The sequence below is a fragment of the Bidens hawaiensis genome, unplaced genomic scaffold, assembly GCF_021521415.1.
Source record: "Bidens hawaiensis isolate Kalapana, Puna unplaced genomic scaffold, B.hawaiensis_p1.1 tig00001093_1, whole genome shotgun sequence".
Classification (NCBI taxonomy): Eukaryota; Viridiplantae; Streptophyta; class Magnoliopsida; order Asterales; family Asteraceae; genus Bidens; species Bidens hawaiensis.
The window spans coordinates 1,825,988-1,844,777 of NW_027491064.1; the positions used below are offsets into that span (position 1 = coordinate 1,825,988).

Consider the following 18,790-nt stretch of genomic DNA (forward strand, 5'->3'; position numbering starts at 1 on the left):
ATAAAAAAATTAAAAATGACATGACATATTCTTCAACAAAATATATAATCCATAATATTAATAATATGCACTCAAATAAGCTATAGATAAATATATGGATAACGTTTTAGTAAAATTAAATCATATAGTAAACAAAATGAGAGCACTATTAGTTTATTAGCTTCTTTAAAATCTCCAAATTATCAACAACGTGTTCTAATTATACTCCACAAAGTTGAGAATCTTGTAAATGGGGCAGTTCGGTTATGACGGATTTGAAATTATCTTTAACCAAAACCGACCCGTATTTGGCTGTTTTAAAAATTCATTAAACCGACCCATCGATCATGTGGATTATCGGGTAAAATCGATTCAGTTAGGTCGGTTAAGGTTCCGTTAACGGTTATGACGATTAATTTGCACACCCCTGATTTGTACCGCGCTTTCGGATTTTTATTTCAAGTTATGATCCAATTCAAAGGTGAGTTTCTCACACCCCATTTTTACTCTTTTATTAATTTTGGGGTTAGCATACGTACTTTATAAATTCAAGATTTACGATTAATTTTACAAACTACAATTCTTTAAATGGACTTGTGTGTTTACTTGATTAATTGCACATGGTAGCCTCAATAAGTATGATCAAATGTCCCCCTTTGCGCTCAGGACCATGTTGTTATGAGTGGAAAATGGCCTCATTATCGAGTGCTTTGGTTGGTACCAACTGGAAAGGACCTTACTTGCGCGATTATTACACTTGTCTCATGAAATTGTATGGTTTTTATGTATTTATACCAAACTATGTGAACTCACAAACTATTAAGTTAGTTGACATTATTTTATACATATGCTACATGTACTATTATTAGAGGATGACATGGATGAAGACACTAGAATTTTGATTATTTAAATAATAAACAAAGTAGATATTCGTTTTATTCTTTCCATTGTAATTGTTTATTTGAACAACTTGTGTACTTGAGGTTTGAATGAATTAATGATAATATTCACATGTGTTTTTGTAACACCCTCAAAATCCACTAACGGAGTTTTACCGTCAAAGGGTGTGAGCTAACAGGATCGGAATCATTAGTTATAATCAAACACCATGTTTAAAGTTTTCAAACCAACAAGACATTAAGTCTTAAATAAAATGCGGAAGCGCAAATTGTAAACCAAAAAGTTTGCGCCACACAGGACGACTTAAAAATTAAAAGAAGTTTTCAAGCGATGGTGTTTAGCGAATGCATGTTCCTATACCGCGCGCCCGCCTCGGCTACCTGAGAATAACATACTAAAAGTGTCAACACGGGGTTGGTGAGTTCACAAGTTTAAATAAATAAAGCGTTTGCGTTTACGTTTTGCGTTACCAGATAGTGTTAAGTCAATTATATATCAATAGGTAGCTAACCTATCAAGCATGTATTACTAAGTGTTCGACACCGAAACTGACTGTTTATCAATTTCCTTGCCACCATGTGTCACACCCGGCCCTGAGCGGCGGAAACAGCCGGGCGCGCGCGAGTGGGGATTGATAATTAAGCACGGGCCATTGCAAACATTCAAAGATTTTCATTGCGCATGAAATGTTTAATACAAATACATTACATTGTTTAAAAATTACATAAAAACATCCAAGTATAAAAACTGTTGAAGATTTCCACGCCATATCCCCTTGCGCGGCGGGTACAACCACGCGCATCGAAGGGATAGAACTAAAATCTTCCAAAAAGCTAGTTTTAGATGTTCAGCGTGAGGTGCTCTAAGTGTGACTCCATGCGCTACCTAGTTATCTCCTGAAAGACACGTAAAAACATTTGAATCAGTATAAACTGAGTGAGTTCACAAGTTTTAGTAACTTGATAAATCGTATTGCATCATAATCTTGATACAAATCATTCTGAAACATAATTCTGATAGCATCATTAAAACACATGCTTGGTAAAACATAGTCCTATCAACATATTCTGATAAAATCGTTCCGCGGGTTACGCGCGAACATTTCTGGGAACTGTGCTCGTCTGTGTAAGTGGCGCTGCCACTACGAGCGAAATAAGTAATACCGTCCCGCGGGTTGCGCGTGGACATTTCTGAAAAGCCGTGCTCGTCTGTGTAAGTGGCGCTGCCACTACGAGCGAAATAATACCGTCCCGCGGGTTACGCGCGAACGTTTCAGGAAAATGTGCTCGTCCATGCAAGTGGCGCTGCCACTACGAGCTAATCAACAATTCCGTCCCGCGGGTTACGCGCGGACGTTGTGCCGGAAAACAAGGCGCTCGTCCATGCAAAGAGGCGCGACCCCTACGAGCGGGCTCAAACCCATAGTACTGCCCCATGACCATACTAGGCACTCGTCCATGCAAAGAGGTGCGACCCCTACGAGTGGGTGGATCAAACCAGCAGTCCCTACCCTTAGAGTTCCAATGGTAAAGTGATCACTTACTCGAATTCTGGCGCACATACATCGAAAACCATAGATACCGTTTGCATTGCTCGTAAATACACCATAATGAAACATTATTTAAACACATAATTGCTTGTATTGCTTGTAAGAGTATCACATAAAACATAGTTTTAAGTACGTGTCCCTCGCCCCGAAAACAGTTTAAAAACAGTGAAAACAGCGAGAATAGGGGCTGTGAGACTCACCTGTGGTTCTTGTTAAGGGATTAATCGAGATTCGGGTTTTCTTGGTGTTGGCCTCGGAATTGAAGGTCTAGAATACGATTAAATAACAAGAAGTATATATATTAAGATCAAGAAATAGGAGAATATAAGGGTTGGAAGGTAGATCTCAAGGTTATATTCTCGGCTTACCTAGTTACAGGATCGGATGCTTGGGAGATGATTAGTGCAAGTTTGCAGTTCTTAAGAGAGAAGTTTGAAGTGTGTTTGGGTGATAACTTAGGTTACATATTTATAGTCAAACTCAAGGGAACACAATCCTTTGCTTTAGGGGATTGTAATCTTTTCATATCTAGGTGTAATGATGATAAAGTATGGAAATTATTATTATTTATTTAAGAGTGGAGTAGTGGATAAAAGATTTTGATTTGATTTGGTCAGGACATGCAGGTCTGGGGTTGGTGAGAATAGGGTGGCTGACAGTTGACTTTTCGTGTTACAGTGTGCTTTTTCAGGTACTTTTGTTAGTGTACAGTAAAAAGTGGAAAATCTCTGAAACACGCTACTGTTTCCTTTTGGGCGGGAGTAATCTCCTTACGTCTGGAGAATAGACTAAGTGTTCCGTGCGTATCACTTTGTGCGCATAGCTTTCTGCGTGAAGGACATTTCTTTGCTGCGGGTAGGTGCGTAACCTTCTCGCAGTTAGGGACATTGAGTTTCATTTGTAGATTCTCCAGGTGGTCTTGGTATTTCAACATAGTGATCAGTTATGTTGAAGTCAATTCCTTCTTGGAGCTTCAGACAAACTAGCTCTCAATGTTCCCGCCATGCGGGGAGGTTAGTTCCCTTCCGCACGCGCATAAACGATTTAGGGTGCACCCGCCTTAGCATCATGCGTGACGGTCAACCCATTAGACAACATATCGTTAAGGTACATGAAAACATAAAGCCAAAACATTCGCGCATGGCGCATATAACATATGCCCACGCTGGTTCTTAACATGGCGCGCTCGCGCAGGGCGCACATAATATGCCCGCGCTGACTAACATGGCGCGCTCGCGCAGGGCGCACATAACAAATGCACGTGCTGATTCTAACATAGCGCGCTCGCGCAAGGCGCATATAACATAATTACCTAATATTTAGGTTGATTACTTGGTTTAAGGGATTGGGAATTTACCGGGTGTCACATTCTCCCCCTGTTAAGCGAATTTCGTCCCGAAATTTAGGAGACGTTGCTGGCAGAAGCCATGCTCTGAAAGAGGTGTGGGTATTTCATACGCATCTGGTCTTCTCTTTCCCAAGTGAATTCAGGCCCACGCCTCGAGTTCCATTGAACCTTTACTAACTTGATTCTGCTTCTGCGTAACTTTTGTTCTTTCCAATCGGTTACTGCTATAGGTTCTTCTACGAAGTGCAGCTGTTTGTCGATGTGAATCTCTTCCAGCGGCAAAATCAACGTTTCGTCAGATAAGCACTTTTTGAGGTTGGACACATGAAACGTATCATGAACTCCACTGAGTTCGGCGGGTAAACGGAGTTTATAAGCAACCGGACCGATCCTTTCCAGGATCTCAAATGGTCCGATGAAGCGCGGATTCAACTTTCCTCGCTTGCCGAAACGGGGGACTCCTTTCCATGGAGAGACTTTCAAAAGTACTTTATCCCCTACTTGAAATTCCAATGGTTTCCTTCGCACATCTGCGTAGCTCTTCTGTCTGTCGCGCGCTGTCTTAAGGCGATCCCGTATCTGAAAAATCTTGTCTGTTGTTTCTTGGATCAATTCTGGACCAGTCATTTGCTTGTCACCCACTTCAGCCCAGCACAGTGGGGATCTACACTTGCGCCCATACAAAGCTTCAAACGGCGCAGCCTTGAGGCTTGTGTGATAGCTGTTGTTGTAAGAAAATTCAACCAATGGGAGATGAGTATCCCAGCTACCTCCGAAATCGATCGCACACGCGCATAGCATATCTTCCAATGTCTGGATTGTTCGCTCGCTTTGCCCATCCGTTTGAGGATGATAAGCTGTACTCATATCAAGGCGAGTACCTAGAGCTCCTTGTAACGATCTCCAAAACCTTGATGTGAACCGACTATCTCTATCAGAAATGATGGACACTGGGACTCCATGTTTTGAAACTACTTCTCGAATATACAATCGGGCTAACTTTTCCATCTTATCGGTTTCCTTGATCGGCAGGAAGTGCGCTGACTTAGTTAGCCGATCCACAATAACCCAGATCGTGTCGTAACCCCCAGGTGTCCTTGGCAGTTTGGTGATGAAGTCCGTAGAGATTTGTTCCCACTTCCACATGGGAATTTCTGGCTGCTGAAGCAACCCTGATGGTTTCTGGTATTCAGCCTTCACCTTCGAACACGTCAGGCATTTACTGACATACGTCGCGATGGCGCCTTTAAGATTGGGCCACCAATACAGCACTTTAACATCTTGGTACATCTTGTCTGCGCCAGGATGTACGGAATACCGTGTCTTGTGAGCTTCGTTTAGTACTTGCTCGCGCAATCCTCCCTTGAGAGGGACCCATATGCGGTTAGCGAAATATAGATTGCCGTTCTCTTTAAGCTCCAAACTCTTAGTCATACCCCCAAGGCATTCGTTTTTAACAAACTCTGGTTTCAAGGCTTCTTGCTGAGCGTCTCGGATGCGGGTAGAGAGATCTGCGTGAATGGTCAACCTTAGAGCCTTGACTCGTAGCGTTTTTATTCGCTCCTTCCTACTTAGCGCGTCTGCTACCACATTCGCCTTTCCAGGGTGGTACTTAATTTCACAATCATAATCATTCAACAACTCCACCCATCTTCGTTGCCTCATGTTTAAATCCTTTTGATCAAATATATGTTGAAGGCTCTTGTGATCCGTAAAAATTATACACTTTGTACCATAGAGGTAATGGCGCCAAATCTTTAGCGCGAAGACAACCGCTCCAAGTTCCAGATCATGCGTTGTGTAGTTCTTTTCATTGGTCTTGAGTTGGCGTGAGGCATACGCTATGACTTTGTCTCGCTGCATAAGGACACATCCAAGTCCCTGATGTGAAGCGTCGCAGTAAACAACGATGTCATCCGTCCCCTCGGGCAAAGACAAAATTGGCGCACTACATAACTTCTGTTTTAACGTTTGAAATGCTGTTTCCTGACTTTCGCCCCAAACAAACTTCTTGTCTTTCTGAGTTAGCGCGGTCAGAGGTAGAGCTATCTTGGAGAAGTTCTCAATGAAGCGTCGATAGTAGCCAGCTAGTCCTAGGAATTGCCTCACCTCAGTTGGGGTTTTTGGCGCTTCCCAGTTTTCGATGGCCTTGACTTTGGAAGGATCAACGTGTATTCCTTTCTCGTTTACAACGTGACCGAGAAAGTGAACTTCTCTAAGCCAAAACTCGCACTTGGAAAACTTCGCATACAACTTTTCTTTCCTCAACAATTCCAAAATCAATCTCAGGTGTTGCTCATGCTCGGCCTTGGTCCGAGAGTAAATCAGAATATCATCTATAAACACAATCACAAACTTGTCCAAGTATGGTTTGCATACGCGGTTCATCAGATCCATGAATACAGCCGGCGCATTAGTTAGCCCGAAAGGCATCACTAAGAACTCATAATGGCCGTATCTAGTTCGGAAGGCTGTTTTCGGCACATCTTCCTCATGGACCCTAAGTTGGTGGTATCCTGACCGTAGATCTATCTTCGAATAATAACTGGATCCCTGCAACTGGTCAAATAAGTCGTCAATCCTCGGTAAGGGGTACCGATTTTTGACTGTCAGCTTGTTCAGTTCCCTGTAGTCAATACACATTCTGAACGAACCATCCTTCTTCTTAACAAACAGTACTGGAGCTCCCCAAGGTGAAAAGCTTGGGCGTATGAAACCCTTATCCAATAGTTCCTGTAACTGATTGGATAGCTCTTGCATCTCAGATGGAGCTAGTCGATAAGGCGCTCGAGCTACTGGCGCAGCTCCTGGGACTAAATCAATACGAAACTCGACTTGTCGCGGCGGCGGTAATCCGGGCAAATCTTCAGGAAAAACTTCTGGAAATTCGCGCACTACTGGTAAGTCTTCAATTCTTCGCTCATCTCCTTTCTTCTCTACGACATGCGCCAGGAAGGCGTAGCACCCTTTCCTTAGGCACTTACGCGCCTTTAGGCACGAAATCAGTTTCGTCGCAACTCCCCTTCTTTCCCCTTGAATTACCAGGGCTTCTCCGTTCAACAGTGGGATCCGAACCTGCTTCTCATGGCAAATAACTTCCGCGCGGTTCTTGACTAACCAATCCATACCTACCACAATGTCAAAACTTCCCAAGTCTATTGGCAACAAATTAATATTGAACCCGTGACCTCCCATGACTATTACACATTGTTCAGTTCTTTCGTTCGCGCATAACTGCCTACCATTGGCTAGTTCTATAGTATAAGGCGTGTCTAGCCTACTGGTTGCTAGGCCTAGGGAGTCTTTAAACTCAGCGGATATAAAACTTAGGTCAGCGCCAGTATCAAATAAGACAGATGCAAAATGTCCGTTAAGCAAAAACGTACCGGTTACCACATTCGGCTCTTCTTTAGCTTCGCCTGCGCCGATCACAAAAGCTCTCCCGCGAGCTTGGTTTCCCTTTTGCGGGCAATCCCGACTAAAATGCCCTGGCTTTCCGCATGCATAGCAGTTGTCGCTCGCTCCAGCTTCTCTGACACGGCAATTCATCGTCTTGTGCCCTGGTCTGCCACATTTGGCACATTCGATTCTTGCGCATTCACCCTCGTGGTGATACTTGCATTTGCTGCACCATGGGCGAGGCCCGCTGTATCCTTTTCGTGGTGGCTCCGCGGCCTGAATCGCGTAAGTCCTTGCGCTCTCCTGCTTCTTGAACGGTGGCTGCTTGGAGTCGGACCCTCGGTGGTGAGAGTTCCATTTCCTCTTGGGATCAGAGGTTCGCTGCTCGATTCCGCGCGTAGTTAACATACCCGCACGGACCGTATCCCTTGTAAGGGTGATGGCCCGCGCTACCGCCTCATCAAAGGTTGGAGGCGCTGCGGCGTTGAGCGGAACCCTAACAACAGGAGGTAACCCAAAGATATACCTCTCGATCTTCTTTTCCTCCGTGTTTGCCATGTCTGGCACCAACTGGCAAAGCTCGTTGAACCGGTTGTTGTAGGCGTCGATATCCGTTCCTACCATGGTGTGGTTCCAGAATTCCTGTTGTAGACTCTGGATTTCTGCGCGAGAGCAGAACTTTCTCATCATCATTTCCTTCAGTTCCTCCCAGGTCTTGTGGAGAGCAACTTCTCGCCCCAAGGTTTTCACTTGAAGCTTCCACCAAGACGAAGCTGCTTCTTGGAACATGCAGGTCGCGTAAAGGACCTTCTGGTTCTCACTACATCCGCTAATGGAGAGAACTGTCTCCATCTTGTCAATCCAGTTGTAGAGCCCAATGGCCCCTTCGGTACCCTTGAATGGCCAAGGCTTACAGGCCATGAATGTCTTGTAGGAGCATCCTTTGTCCAAGGCTCCTGATTCGGGTTCTGGGGTCTCATTCTGACGACCCTGACTTGATTCGGCCTTGCTGGCCTCATGTGTTGCGATTGCTTGCGCGATTATTTCCGCGAGTTCCTCGGGTGTCATGGTAATTCCCTTGGCTCTAGCTGGAGGCATTCTCGCTTTAAAAGAGAAAATATATCAAACTTAGCGCATGTACTCTGAGCACATAATGTTTTTCTTTATTTACTACACTGTGTGACCCGTGTTCCTAAGTGTGTGTATAGTTTCTTTTGAAAATATTTTCTTTGAAAAATATTTCATGCGATTCCCCAACGGTTATAGTCTAGGTTAAAACTTCTTTTCCTAGTTCGCTATAACCAGTGCTCTGATACCAATCTGTCACACCCGGCCCTGAGCGGCGGAAACAGCCGGGCGCGCGCGAGTGGGGATTGATAATTAAGCACGGGCCATTGCAAACATTCAAAGATTTTCATTGCGCATGAAATGTTTAATACAAATACATTACATTGTTTAAAAATTACATAAAAACATCCAAGTATAAAAACTGTTGAAGATTTCCACGCCATATCCCCTTGCGCGGCGGGTACAACCACGCGCATCGAAGGGATAGAACTAAAATCTTCCAAAAAGCTAGTTTTAGATGTTCAGCGTGAGGTGCTCTAAGTGTGACTCCATGCGCTACCTAGTTATCTCCTGAAAGACACGTAAAAACATTTGAATCAGTATAAACTGAGTGAGTTCACAAGTTTTAGTAACTTGATAAATCGTATTGCATCATAATCTTGATACAAATCATTCTGAAACATCATTCTGATAGCATCATTAAAACACATGCTTGGTAAAACATAGTCCTATCAACATATTCTGATAAAATCGTTCCGCGGGTTACGCGCGAACATTTCTGGGAACTGTGCTCGTCTGTGTAAGTGGCGCTGCCACTACGAGCGAAATAAGTAATACCGTCCCGCGGGTTGCGCGTGGACATTTCTGAAAAGCCGTGCTCGTCTGTGTAAGTGGCGCTGCCACTACGAGCGAAATAATACCGTCCCGCGGGTTACGCGCGAACGTTTCAGGAAAATGTGCTCGTCCATGCAAAGTGGCGCTGCCACTACGAGCTAATCAATAATTCCGTCCCGCGGGTTACGCGCGGACGTTGTGCCGGAAAACAAGGCGCTCGTCCATGCAAAGAGGCGCGACCCCTACGAGCGGGCTCAAACCCATAGTACTGCCCCATGACCATACTAGGCACTCGTCCATGCAAAGAGGTGCGACCCCTACGAGTGGGTGGATCAAACCAGCAGTCCCTACCCTTAGAGTTCCAATGGTAAAGTGATCACTTACTCGAATTCTGGCGCACATACATCGAAAACCATAGATACCGTTTGCATTGCTCGTAAATACACCATAATGAAACATTATTTAAACACATAATTGCTTGTATTGCTTGTAAGAGTATCACATAAAACATAGTTTTAAGTACGTGTCCCTCGCCCCGAAAACAGTTTAAAAACAGTGAAAACAGCGAGAATAGGGGCTGTGAGACTCACCTGTGGTTCTTGTTAAGGGATTAATCGAGATTCGGGTTTTCTTGGTGTTGGCCTCGGAATTGAAGGTCTAGAATACGATTAAATAACAAGAAGTATATATATTAAGATCAAGAAATAGGAGAATATAAGGGTTGGAAGGTAGATCTCAAGGTTATATTCTCGGCTTACCTAGTTACAGGATCGGATGCTTGGGAGATGATTAGTGCAAGTTTGCAGTTCTTAAGAGAGAAGTTTGAAGTGTGTTTGGGTGATAACTTAGGTTACATATTTATAGTCAAACTCAAGGGAACACAATCCTTTGCTTTAGGGGATTGTAATCTTTTCATATCTAGGTGTAATGATGATAAAGTATGGAAATTATTATTATTTATTTAAGAGTGGAGTAGTGGATAAAAGATTTTGATTTGATTTGGTCAGGACATGCAGGTCTGGGGTTGGTGAGAATAGGGTGGCTGACAGTTGACTTTTCGTGTTACAGTGTGCTTTTTCAGGTACTTTTGTTAGTGTACAGTAAAAAGTGGAAAATCTCTGAAACACGCTACTGTTTCCTTTTGGGCGGGAGTAATCTCCTTACGTCTGGAGAATAGACTAAGTGTTCCGTGCGTATCACTTTGTGCGCATAGCTTTCTGCGTGAAGGACATTTCTTTGCTGCGGGTAGGTGCGTAACCTTCTCGCAGTTAGGGACATTGAGTTTCATTTGTAGATTCTCCAGGTGGTCTTGGTATTTCAACATAGTGATCAGTTATGTTGAAGTCAATTCCTTCTTGGAGCTTCAGACAAACTAGCTCTCAATGTTCCCGCCATGCGGGGAGGTTAGTTCCCTTCCGCACGCGCATAAACGATTTAGGGTGCACCCGCCTTAGCATCATGCGTGACGGTCAACCCATTAGACAACATATCGTTAAGGTACATGAAAACATAAAGCCAAAACATTCGCGCATGGCGCATATAACATATGCCCACGCTGGTTCTTAACATGGCGCGCTCGCGCAGGGCGCACATAATATGCCCGCGCTGACTAACATGGCGCGCTCGCGCAGGGCGCACATAACAAATGCACGTGCTGATTCTAACATAGCGCGCTCGCGCAAGGCGCATATAACATAATTACCTAATATTTAGGTTGATTACTTGGTTTAAGGGATTGGGAATTTACCGGGTGTCACACCATGTCAGCCACAAACCATGGTAATGTGTTAGCCAAGATTACACCCACTCGACCTACAGTCGAGTTTAGAGTTGGGTGGGGTTTGTCAAACCCAGTAGTACTACTCAACAGTGACTCACTATTATCCAAATATTAACTGGTTCGATGTTATGAAGGACTTTAGTTGGTTTGTTTGCCACTTAGCCTTACAAGTGATATATAAAAACTAACAAAATCTACAGCGTTGGAGTATGTTATCTCCCCCAAATAAAAGCGTTTAAAAAGAGTAAAAAGGCGACGTGAAACTCACTGTTTGCAAAGATAACCAAAAAGATCCGAGAAATGTGTGCGTCACAGAAAAATCATCACTAGTGCTCTAAAACATAAATGAGATTTTCTAAGTATTTATACTATGAGTGAGTCTCTAGACTCGACACATACAACTTATGCATGAGATGCGTTTCGTGTTCCATTTGTGAAATAAGTGCGACTCGACAAACACGTTGGTGATACGTTACATGTGTGAACAACTACTTAAGTGTCAAATATTAACATTGTACACTACTAGCAACTATACCCCACAAGGGCAATTTAGTCAAAACATAGCAAACATCGATCAGTTATGCACTTTTCATGATAATTCAAGTAATTCAGCAGCTAAATTGTCCAGACAGATTTTCACTCGACAAGATTACTCTATTTCATAAATCCTAATATGTCAAATAAATCACCAAAAATAATCACAGAAGTACACGTGAGTTAGGCTTCTATAAATATTTTTATTATATTTTTATCATATACGGTTTTATAACAATGATCAAAACATCACAGTAAACACACACCAATCATTATCATGCGCAACAGAATGTTATATATAATTCCCGTTAAATGAAAAATCAAATTAATGCAAGACCAATTGGGTTAGATTTCTAATTCAAAAATATTAACTTTCAGAAGTGGAACCAACCCCATTGGTTTTGTCGTTTATGAGATATCTTAGTCGCAAAACAGCCTAACAGCAGGTCTCCCGAACCAGACTTGCACAACAGATTTGTAAAATAATAAAAACTAACTTTTACACGTCCAAAAATTACAAATTTGGACTCTTTAGAAACTAGACTCGACCTACAACATCATAGAATCTAAAATCACTTCAGAACATGTAATTAACATCGAGTTACAGTCATTAAAACACGAATTCAATAATCTGTCCAGCATCAGTTTTCATCAAAACTCAACTTATCATTAACCTATGAACTATAACTCATACATACAACCCTATAGATGCATAATTCACCAACCATGAATCTCAATTTCACTTTACACCCACAATTAGGGTTTTACTTCAAAGTTCAATTTCAAGAAACATGTAATTAACAATCAATAACAACATAACTAGTTATCAATTCACTAGCAATCATCAACAAACACATAATTAAACTCTAACTCTTCTTAATCATCACTTTCAAGATTTAGGGTTTTGATTAACATGCTCAATATCATAATTAAACTCATAGAATAGCAAGAGGGTATGTTAATTACCTATCTAGAACCTTGAATCCTTCAAAACAAGCTTGAAAAAGAAATTGTATGTGTGTGTGTTGTAGGTTACGGCTGCCAAGAGAGGGAGGGAGGGGGGAAACGATCGTACAAGGGAAGGGAGGGAGTTAGGGTTGTGTAATAATTTGATTATATTATTAATTATGTTACACTTAGCCCCCTGAACTTCTAGTTAATAATTTCTAGCATAAACTAGGCTTTTGCTTCTTGAATTTAGTGTTTTACATATAAATATCAAGTAACGCATAGGCTTAACACATACTTGTCAAATACTTATTGTTTTGATATTTCTCGTTTGTTCACCAACGGTTTGAGTCGACTCGTGTGTGTTTCGGTGAAATTCCGAAAGACTACTTGTGTAGTGATTGTCATGCGTCATATAAAACCCTAATTTAAATGTAATGAGATATGCGTTATAGTTCGTGTGATCTTAAGTTTGAATTAACGGAGTTCAGATTAACGGAGTTAACCTGAAATTTACGAGTGTCACAGTTTTGAGCAATCTGTACGTCACACCCGGACGTTTCTTCTTATGTCAGGGTGTAACAAGGTGATTAAGGGGGGAAATTATCAAGGATTAGGAAGAATGTTCCCAGGTCTTTACTTTTTTGGAGTTCCCAAATGAACTCATTTTTTTAAGAAAACGAGGGATGCTAGATAAACATTTTAGTTTTTTTAGTTCTTTCGTTTTATAATTTTTTTTGATTATTTTTTTGGAGGGATTATTTTTCGCTAATAAAAATAAGTAATGCAGGTGATTGTGGGTGTACTATAAGTATGTGAGGAAATAATCAAGTGTTGGGAATGGTGTTATCAGTTTCTCACTTTTTTGGAGTTCCCTAATGAACACACACACACACACACACACACACACACACATAGTAGGGACATGCTTAAAAGGGAACTTAAAAAAACTGGGGAACTGAGAAACTCATCAAATTACATTTATCATTTTACATGTAAAAAATAATAAAAAATTCATTTTCTTATAAAAAAACACATTTTAACATGAATTTTTAGAGATTTTTACATATAAATGCATGTAGAAGCCATTTAAAAGAAATTAGAACGGAAAACTTTTATTTTTTAAGTTGAAAAACGGAAATTTTTCTTTACATAATCATTTTTTTATTGGAATGTACTCTAAATGTGTTTATAAGCAAAAATATTTGAGTTCTCTTTTGAACCTGCCCATATATATATATATATATATATATATATATATATATATATATATATATATATATATATATATATATATATATATATATATATATATATATATATATATATATATATATATGGGAGGGTTATTTTCAAAACCATTGTGACTTTTAAGAACTTTAAAAACTCAATTTTGAACCACACATTTAATTAACTGATATGAAATATGTGGCTAAGATTAAATTTGATTAAAAAATGAAGCAGCAGAGAGAATAAGTATTTTTTATAATTACACAAGTTTAAACGTTAGTTACACATGTGTAAAAGTCGATTCAGTGTGTAAAAAAATACCGTAATTTTCTGTATATAACTTACACTTACGTATTACACATGTGTAAAAAAATTCGAAAAAAATAAATTGTTATGTTGAGTTCTTTCGACTTCTTAAAACTCAGAGTGGTTCTCAAAAGAAATCATTATATATATATATATATATATATATATATATATGGTAAGGTTATGATACAAAGAGAGACAGAAATGAATATTGTGAGAAAGATTTTTTTACCACAAAAAAATATCCTCAAAAATAGATTCAAAAAAATAATAAAAAAATAGTAACTTAAAATATAAATAAAAAATGAAAAAATAAAAAAAGACACAATGTTAAGCAAAAAAGACACAATCAATGACGAAAATAAACACGAAACACAATGATAAACAAAAAAACACAACAGTTCTTTTCACGTACCATTGTTTTTTTTTTTGCTTTTTTATGAGAACAAGAAAGACGGAGGAATTTTTTTTTTTTTACTTTTTTCGTTTTTTTATAAAATTTTGAGTTATGATTTTTTAAAATTTTTAGGGGTTTTTTATGTGGTTACAAATCATTCTCATTTTTGTTCTTATTTGTGCCCAGCCCGATCGCCCACAGCCCCAGCCGGCTCTGGCTCGAAGATTCCCCCAAAAGATTCCCAACAAGATTCCTAATTTGACATGGGAAGCTCCTCGTTACAGTAAATCTCAAAGAAGTCACATATGATATGACATAAAGCTTAAACCTGCCATAGAGTAAGTGTGTCGACATGGCAGACAAAAGTAGAACACAAATTACATAAAAAAACGGTATTGCTTGTTTGTATGAGTTAAAAGAGTAGTTGGCCCTTTCCCTTTAAGAAGTTTAAGCTTCCTCAAGAGAAACTTCTAACTGCCTATAAAAGGAACACTTCATCAAAAAGTATATTCATTCTCATTTATCATATTTCTCTCTACTCTCTCTCTCTCTTCATACTTACTTTCCTATCAACCATTGTATCATATCACTGATTCTCACGCCATAGATTAGGTTGATCGCAGGAGAACCCTCCTGCGGTGATACTAACTGCTCGTGTTTTCCTTTGATCTTAGCAGGTTAGGAAACACTGTTAATGACATACTCTTGAATCACCATACCTTTATTGTTAGCTATACTTGTTGTAACAATATTCTTGTTCTTCTTCTTTTTGTTTTCTAAGAAGGAAAGGTCACGTGTTCATGAAACCTTTGGACCATGATTACAAAGTCTAGCATAGTTAACTAAAAAGTTGTTATAACTTACACTAAAAGAAAAATGAATTTCTAGACAAATTAGTAAATGTTAAGTTCTAAATACATTTCAACATGACTCCCAGCTACACTGTACAACTTTTATGTGCCAATTATAATGGACGATACAAAAACGTAAAGATACATATGTGAACTTTATATAATAATTTTTCAATCATTTCAATTAATTCTTACTAAACATAACAACTTCGTATACTTCAGACAAATTATTCTTATTCCTATATATTTTGTCTGGTTACATGCACCTTTCTTTATATATTATATATATATGTATCATATATAACATTTTGTAAAGAAGACTATTATAAAATGTTGTGCATGACTTAAACATGCATTTATAACGCCATCTGCATGCCATGGACATGCCTCTTTCTTATTCTTATCTACGTCGTCCACCGAAACCGCTTTCACGTTGGCAGTTGAAGTAGACTGCTGCGACAGGAGATCCAAGGTTGTAGAGCTCGGCAAAGTCTTTGGTGTTGAAGTTCTGACGCCACCCTGGGGCGTACACAGTTTGTCGCCCCAACTGTCGGAACAACACGAAAACCATACGATGAATTCCCATTGATGGCCTTGGACTCTCGTAGCACACAACTTCTTGACCTATAATCATATCAAAACCATCCAATTAGTAATGTAACCAAAAGGACTAAGACATACCATTAATTAAGTTGCTTATCTTTATTGATAATTACAAAATAGACTTGTTTTGTTTACCTCACCAGTTAAAAGTGATATACAGTTGGTTAATAGGGTACCGGGTGACCCATGAGTTTCCGGTAACGGTTATCATGGTAATTACCAAAAAAGAGTAAACTTGGTTTTTGTTGTATTAATTACTTATTGAAGCATTCACAACACTGTAAGAATATTGTTCGCAATCCAAAGCATAGAGGCTCTATAACCCTCCCCTCATAAGCAAGGAATGCATCATCACGTGCCTTGATAAAGATGATGAAAAAAGCAAAATGGAAAAATGATGATTAGGAACATGATGAGTGGAATTCTATAAATAAGACACCTTAATTTTTTATAGAAACTAACTAGCAATAATCGAGCGTTAAGACACCTCCAATGAGCAACAAAGCCCGAGATCTGTGTCGTGGTGGAAAGGGCGGACGAAGGCAGCAAAGAACGAGGTGTGCTCTGGAGCAAGTGATAGTCTGCCAAAAGTAAGTTTATGACTGGAGCCTTGCATTCAGACTTTGTTATGGGCTCCTTTCTCACGACCCATATATACATACATATTTTAATGGGTTTTTGAAGGTTTGGTTTGTGGAAGAAAGTGCGGGTTTGAGAAAAAGTTTGGAATCCTTGATGACGTTAACGTTTTGGTTTGTGAAAGTTTGATATTGTGAATGCTCTAAACCCGAAGATTAAGTGTCACGGTTTAGAACATGGTAATAGGAATCAACGTTACTAAAGGAATTAAGAAAATTAAAAAGCATATCTATCAACTTGGATAGACTAAATTTTATTGAATAGCCTTTCAAACTATTCTCAAAGTGAGTCTTTCTGAGACCAGATATCGACCGTTTATATTGATTTTGATGTTTCAAGTCTAACTCACCTATAAACACCATCAAAGGAAAATCGATGTTGTAGAAAAACCATTGAGTCAGGTTACGAACCAGAGACCATCAAGATCTTAACCCATTTATACTAAATTAAATTTGATTAACTAATATTTTGGATATCTTTTCCTTTAAAAGATTCTTGGATTACTTTAAATAATGAATAACGAATGCCTTTATGAAATTCGTATCCTGTCTTCTGCATAATGCACATAGTTTTCAATTTACTTAGACAATCCACAATATTTATTTAGTACCATAAAACGACAGGGACATAATAATAATAATAATAATAATAATAATAATAATAATAATAATAAATAATTTTTATCTTCTTTTTTTTTGTAATAGTTATGATGGCTTCCTTAATGTCATAACGGCTTGCTCAATGATTCATAACTCAACCCTTTTGGTCGTGTGCATGCATAAATGCTGGAGGGTGAGCCCATAATATTTAAAAAAAGAAGAAAGAGAAAAAAAAAGAAGATAGAAAACAAAGATTTTTGTTCTTATCTACAATCTAAAAAAAGTGGCTCCACTTTTACGGAGAAAATGTGAAGGAGTGGTCGAAGTAAAACCTTAAAATTAGTGCCGATGAAATGAGAAAGTACGTACGTTGTAAACAGGTTAATTTTTTTTTAAAACGGCGAGTTTCTTGTAATTAGGCTACTGTATTTTTAAAATTTGTAGAGTCCCGATGTTCCACTATGTCAGACTATATTGTCTTAACCGGGCCCAAGCCGGATTCATAGTTTGGTTTGGAGGGGTTCCTCCGGGAAACCATAACCCTGACTGACACTTGACAGTCGTTGTGCCACCACAAGAGCATAACTCTTTGGCGTACACACGGTGCGACGAAAACCCGAGTGGGCTTAGGGTCCGAACTGACAACCTTACCTAAAAACATATAAATAGATAAATTTATTGTAAATAACAACTTACCAATGCAAGTATTCCCTAAGGTTAGGGTCACTTGGACTTGGAGCATCAGGATCCACCATTACCTAAAAACAATAATGTAACAAATTAACTCTCTTAGGAAAGCATGTAATTTCAAAAGGAAAACAAGGTTGAAAGAAAATTATTTAGAGAAACTACGTACTAAAGTGTGGAAGGCGCGGAGATCATCACCTCCAATATCAACCCGAGGTTGGTTCACAACTTGAGAGGGTTTTAGCTCGCACCCATTGCTAATGTCCCGATCAATGTACGAAACAGTAAGGTTGATCGACTTGGTGAAACTGTCAAGAACATCTCCTATCACTCGTCCGACAACCAATGGGTCCCTGTCCCTTGGCATGATAAACAATGGGAGCCCTTTTCTCAATCTATATATATCTGACAAGGTTTGTTGTTTCAAGTTTGAAGGTTCCCCTACTGATTTGCATGGAAACATGGTTTAGGCCTTGGTATTTATAGGGGTTTTGATGAATGGAAACATAGTACAGCTTACCTCTCACAAACATATTCTCTTTAAGATGTGATGAGCTTAAGATATCTATGATTCTCGTATGAAAGACAGACTAGTGGCGAAGGCAGAGTGATAGACTAGTCAAATCCATTGCTATTCCACTCTATATATGGTTACCAAGGAATCTTGGAGTGTTTACGTCATCATGATAACAAAATAAAACTAAAATCTAAGTAAACTTCTAGTGCACAACCTTTCTCCAAAGTTAAAAAAAGGGTATTCTGGATGAGTATATGCATCATTGTCGGTTGTGATGATTGCATTTATTCATCGTAATCAATACACAACAACCTATAATCTATTAGCATATATTTACTAGGAAAGTTTAAAATATGAAGATGTTACCTTATAAATGGGTTCTCCGAATGATAAGAGAAATATGGCTAGTAGTAAACACGGACCCGAATTAAGTAGGGCTAAAGTAAAGGAGTTCAAAAGAGAGTATTTAAAAGACCTCCTAAAGTAACTAAATGAAATTAAAGGTTATAGGGGGGTTAAGGTCTTATCCAATCAATCTAAACCGGTTGGTAGCGTCAACGCAAAGGAAAATGTTAGAACAACACATGTGCCTGGCCATGTTGTTGGAATGGATGGGGTCTAA

The 18,790-nt window shown here is 39.5% G+C and overlaps 1 protein-coding gene across 1 annotated transcript; it reads right to left on the bottom strand.

Annotated features, from left to right (window-relative positions):
* Positions 1-15,394: 15,394 nt before the first annotated feature.
* On the bottom strand, positions 15,395-18,398 carry LOC143559793 (protein HEADING DATE 3A-like). The gene is made up of 4 exons (XM_077048259.1): positions 17,821-18,398; positions 17,661-17,722; positions 17,449-17,610; positions 15,395-15,773 (listed from the first exon to the last, which is right to left on the bottom strand). The coding sequence occupies exons 1-4, from the start codon at positions 18,112-18,114 to the stop codon at positions 15,524-15,526; spliced, it is 768 nt and encodes a 255-aa protein (XP_076904374.1). The 5' UTR covers positions 18,115-18,398; the 3' UTR covers positions 15,395-15,523.
* Positions 18,399-18,790: the final 392 nt, after the last annotated feature.

Excerpts from the sequence above, each read along its gene's own strand:
- LOC143559793 (XM_077048259.1), bottom strand. The coding sequence starts at position 18,114 with ATGTTTCCATGCAAATCAGTAGGGGAACCTTCAAACTTGAAACAACAA. Across the intron at positions 17,611-17,660 it reads CTTAGGGAATACTTGCATTG|GTTGTCAGTTCGGACCCTAA; the intron begins GTAAGTTGTTAT and ends TTTTTAGGTAAG. Across the intron at positions 15,774-17,448 it reads ATGAATCCGGCTTGGGCCCG|ATTGGATGGTTTTGATATGA; the intron begins GTTAAGACAATA and ends GTTACATTACTA.